This window comes from Cannabis sativa, chromosome 8 (genome assembly GCF_029168945.1).
Source record: "Cannabis sativa cultivar Pink pepper isolate KNU-18-1 chromosome 8, ASM2916894v1, whole genome shotgun sequence".
Lineage (NCBI taxonomy): Eukaryota > Viridiplantae > Streptophyta > Magnoliopsida > Rosales > Cannabaceae > Cannabis > Cannabis sativa.
In genome coordinates, this window is record NC_083608.1 from 44,561,867 (window position 1) to 44,565,374 (window position 3,508).

At 31.3% G+C, this 3,508-nt stretch overlaps 1 protein-coding gene across 1 annotated transcript; it reads left to right on the top strand.

Annotated features, from left to right (window-relative positions):
* Nucleotides 1-517: 517 nt before the first annotated feature.
* On the top strand, nucleotides 518-2,144 carry LOC115701280 (phenolic glucoside malonyltransferase 1). The gene has a single exon (XM_061103004.1). It carries the CDS (start codon nucleotides 620-622, stop codon nucleotides 2,018-2,020), a length of 1,401 nt encoding a protein of 466 aa, XP_060958987.1. The 5' UTR covers nucleotides 518-619; the 3' UTR covers nucleotides 2,021-2,144.
* The last annotated feature ends 1,364 nt before the right edge of the window (nucleotides 2,145-3,508 follow it).

Below are 3,508 nucleotides of genomic sequence, written 5' to 3' on the forward strand. Positions count from 1 at the left end.
TTCAATAAGAAAATAATAACCTGATTTTTTTTTCTAGTGCTCCTTATTTCAGAACTTTTTTTTTTTCTTAAAAAAAAATAAAGATTTTAGGGTTTTTTTTTTTTTTTGAGAAATTTTATTTACACCTCAAAATTTTTTAAACACCTTATTTTATATAAATTTATATTTTTAATTAATCTAAGTTTTTTAATTTTTTTCTTCTAATTTATATTTTTAAAAAACATACTTATCAAATAAAAATAAATTATATTTTAAATATTATCACAAAATAATTATAAGAATTTTTTTTTTTTTTTTCAAAAAAAAGAAAACTATATATATAAGTTTAAAAAAATTATAAAATTAAAATTATTAAAATTAACATTAATAATGTGAAGAAAAAATTTAAAGAAAAAAAATTAAAAGTAATTTTTAAAAATTATTTAAATTTATATTTTTTTTAATAATAGAGTGTACATCTTCTCCCTCTTCAGCAATACTTATAAATTTGATTTTAGAGTGATTTTTTTCCCGGACAACTTAAGTGTAAAAATAAAAAAGAGAACATTATCTTTACACGTACGATGATAGATTGGCTATATAATAATCATACATTCCAACCTTTGGTTTTACATAAGTAATGGCCTCACTCAAAATACTTGAGGTCTCCCATGTCGCTCCATTTCTGGCCTCACCCGAATCCACCGCCCACTTCACCATCCCATTAACTAGTTTCGATACCTTTTGGTTCAAATTTCCACCAGTCCAACGTCTATTTTTCTATTCTCTTCCTGAAACTAAACACACTTTCCTCAACTCTGTTCTCCCAAAACTCAAACACTCCCTCTCTCTCACACTTCAACATTTTCTTCCTCTTGCCGGAAAACTAACTTGGCCGGAAGATTCTCCCAAACCAATCGTTCTTTACACTCCAGGCGACGTCGTTTCAATCTCCGTTGCCGAAGCCGATTCTGACTTTGACATCCTTTCCGCAAACCAACCTTTCCAAGCCTCGGCGGTTCGTCCTCTGGTTTCTCCATTACATGTTTCAGAAACAGGGGCTTCGGTAATAGCTCTTCAAATTACAAATTTTCCAAATAAGGGATTTTGTATTGGAGTCACTACCCATCATGCTGTTCTAGATGGGAAATCCACGACCATGTTTATGAAATCGTGGGCTTACTTATCTAAAGAGAATTCCCCATTGTTACCGGAGCTTACACCCTTTTACGACCGGAGTTCCCTAATAGACCCATCTGGGTTTGAAATGAAGCTTTTGAATTATTGGATGGGGAATCCTGGTTCGACATCGTCAGATTGTAGAAACAACCCAAAACTGTTTGAATTCTTTCAAAGCCCTGAGGAACCTTCCTCCGACTTATACAGAGCCACTTTCGAACTAACCCGATCCGATATAGATAAACTACGTAGAAGGGTATCGTCCAATTGGCATAGTTCAAAGCCAAAGCTTCATTTATCTTCTTTTGTACTTACGTACGCTTACATGTTCGATTGCTTTCTCAAAGCAACAGATGATGATGAAAGTAAAAGTAAAGTCTTTTTAGGATTCGCCGCTGATTACCGGAGCCGTTTGAGACCTCCGGTGCCAGAAAATTACTTCGGCAATTGCGTTGCAATCAAGGCCAATTTCAAGGACATGAGGGAGCACGTGATTGGTAAGGAGGAAGATTCATTGACTGCTCTTGCGGTGAAGGTAAGTGATTTAGTGAAGGATTTGAGCAAGGAAATGGATTTACAGAGCGAAATAGAGGACATGTTGTCGAGAATGAGTTCGTTTAAATCTGACAATAGTTGCTACGTTGGAGTAGCTGGGTCGCCGAGGTTCGGCGTCTACAGCATAGATTTTGGATGGGGTCGGCCGGAGAAGGTGGCTGTGATATCTATAGAGAATGGATCCATTTCAATGGCGGAGTCTGGAGATGGAAGTGGTGGCGTTGAGGCTGGTTTCGTTTTGAAGAAGCATCAAATGGATCGTTTTGCTTCCTTGTTCTTAAATGGTCTCACTCATAATATTATTTGATTTTGTTTATTTTCAGTTTATTTTCAATTTATTTTAAACAATTTTCCACTTTTCAGTACAATCTAAACATTATTATTTCTCTCCTTACAAAAAAAAAAAGAAAAAAGATTATTAATTCTCTAGAGATCATAACCGATCAGTGGTGAGAACACAGAATTTAAAGAAAAAAATATTGTTAGTAGGATTTGAACTCATAACCGAGTACTGTCTGTCATCTCCATTAAAAAGCAATCCTCAAGTGTTTGCTTGTTAAAGAGCAATCCTCAGTTGTTTTATTTATTATAAAAACTAAGTCGAATTCCAGGCATTGTGTAGCCATCTCGCTACGGATACAAATATTTCTGCTTCGACCTCTTTCAATAAAATATGCATAATTTTCACATATAAACTCCAAATTAATGAGCTAATTCAAGATGTATTGGAAAGATGAAAAAGATAAAAATTTTATGTTTTGATTTGTCCAAAATTTGATCAAAATATAGTCAAATTTAGGCTTGAAGTTTCAGTTTTATTTTTATGCAAATTTTTTTTCTATTTTATAGATCACCGTTTTCTAAAATTTGACCAATTTATACAATTTTAAGTGTGGAAACTTGAAACCAAAGAAATCAAAGGTAATTAAATTAGGCTAAAATATTAAAGTTAATACCATATTGTTAATGTGTGGAAATAAATTGTGATATATAAAATAAATGGGCTACTCCTACTATTACCAATTAATTTTGAGATAAGACCTCATTCATCTTATCCCCACATTCCAACATTAAACAAATCTTCTTCTGAAGATATATGCTCACTTCCTCCCGAAATGAAAAATTCATGCTCACTTCCTCCCGAAATGAGACATGAAAAAGTCTTCAGAGTCCTAAGTATGCTCATTAAATTTACTAACATGTATGTTATTAAAACTATATATAATATAATATTCTATTTATATTATATTATATATAAACATAAAATTTATATATATTACATATATAAAAATATTATATTATAAATAAAAATATATATAATTTATATTAAAGTGTATATAAAAAACCTTAAAAATAATATATAACTCAATTTTTAATTACATACCGAAAATAAAAATTCTAAAAATAAAAACATACCTTATATAAACGAAATATATAATTTAAGGTCCACCCAAAATTGCTTCTCCCACTTTTAAAATCTGAACAAAAATTAAAATATATTGCATTTATATTAGCACACACATATAAATACAAAAAATTAAATATTAGATTAATTTATATAAAAACAAAGAATAATATACTAAAAAAAACTAACCGGTTAAAAGAGACGCGGTGTTGAATCGGTGGTGAATCAGTGCAAAATGGTGGTAAATCAGTGGTGAAAAGGAAGAGAAAGTGAAAAAGATAAAAGATGAAAAAAACTGGGGGAGGGAAAAAATGGGGAACCAGTTCATTGCTCTTATTTATAGAAAAACTATTACCGGCGGGGCCCCGCCAGTATTAATAATATTAGCGG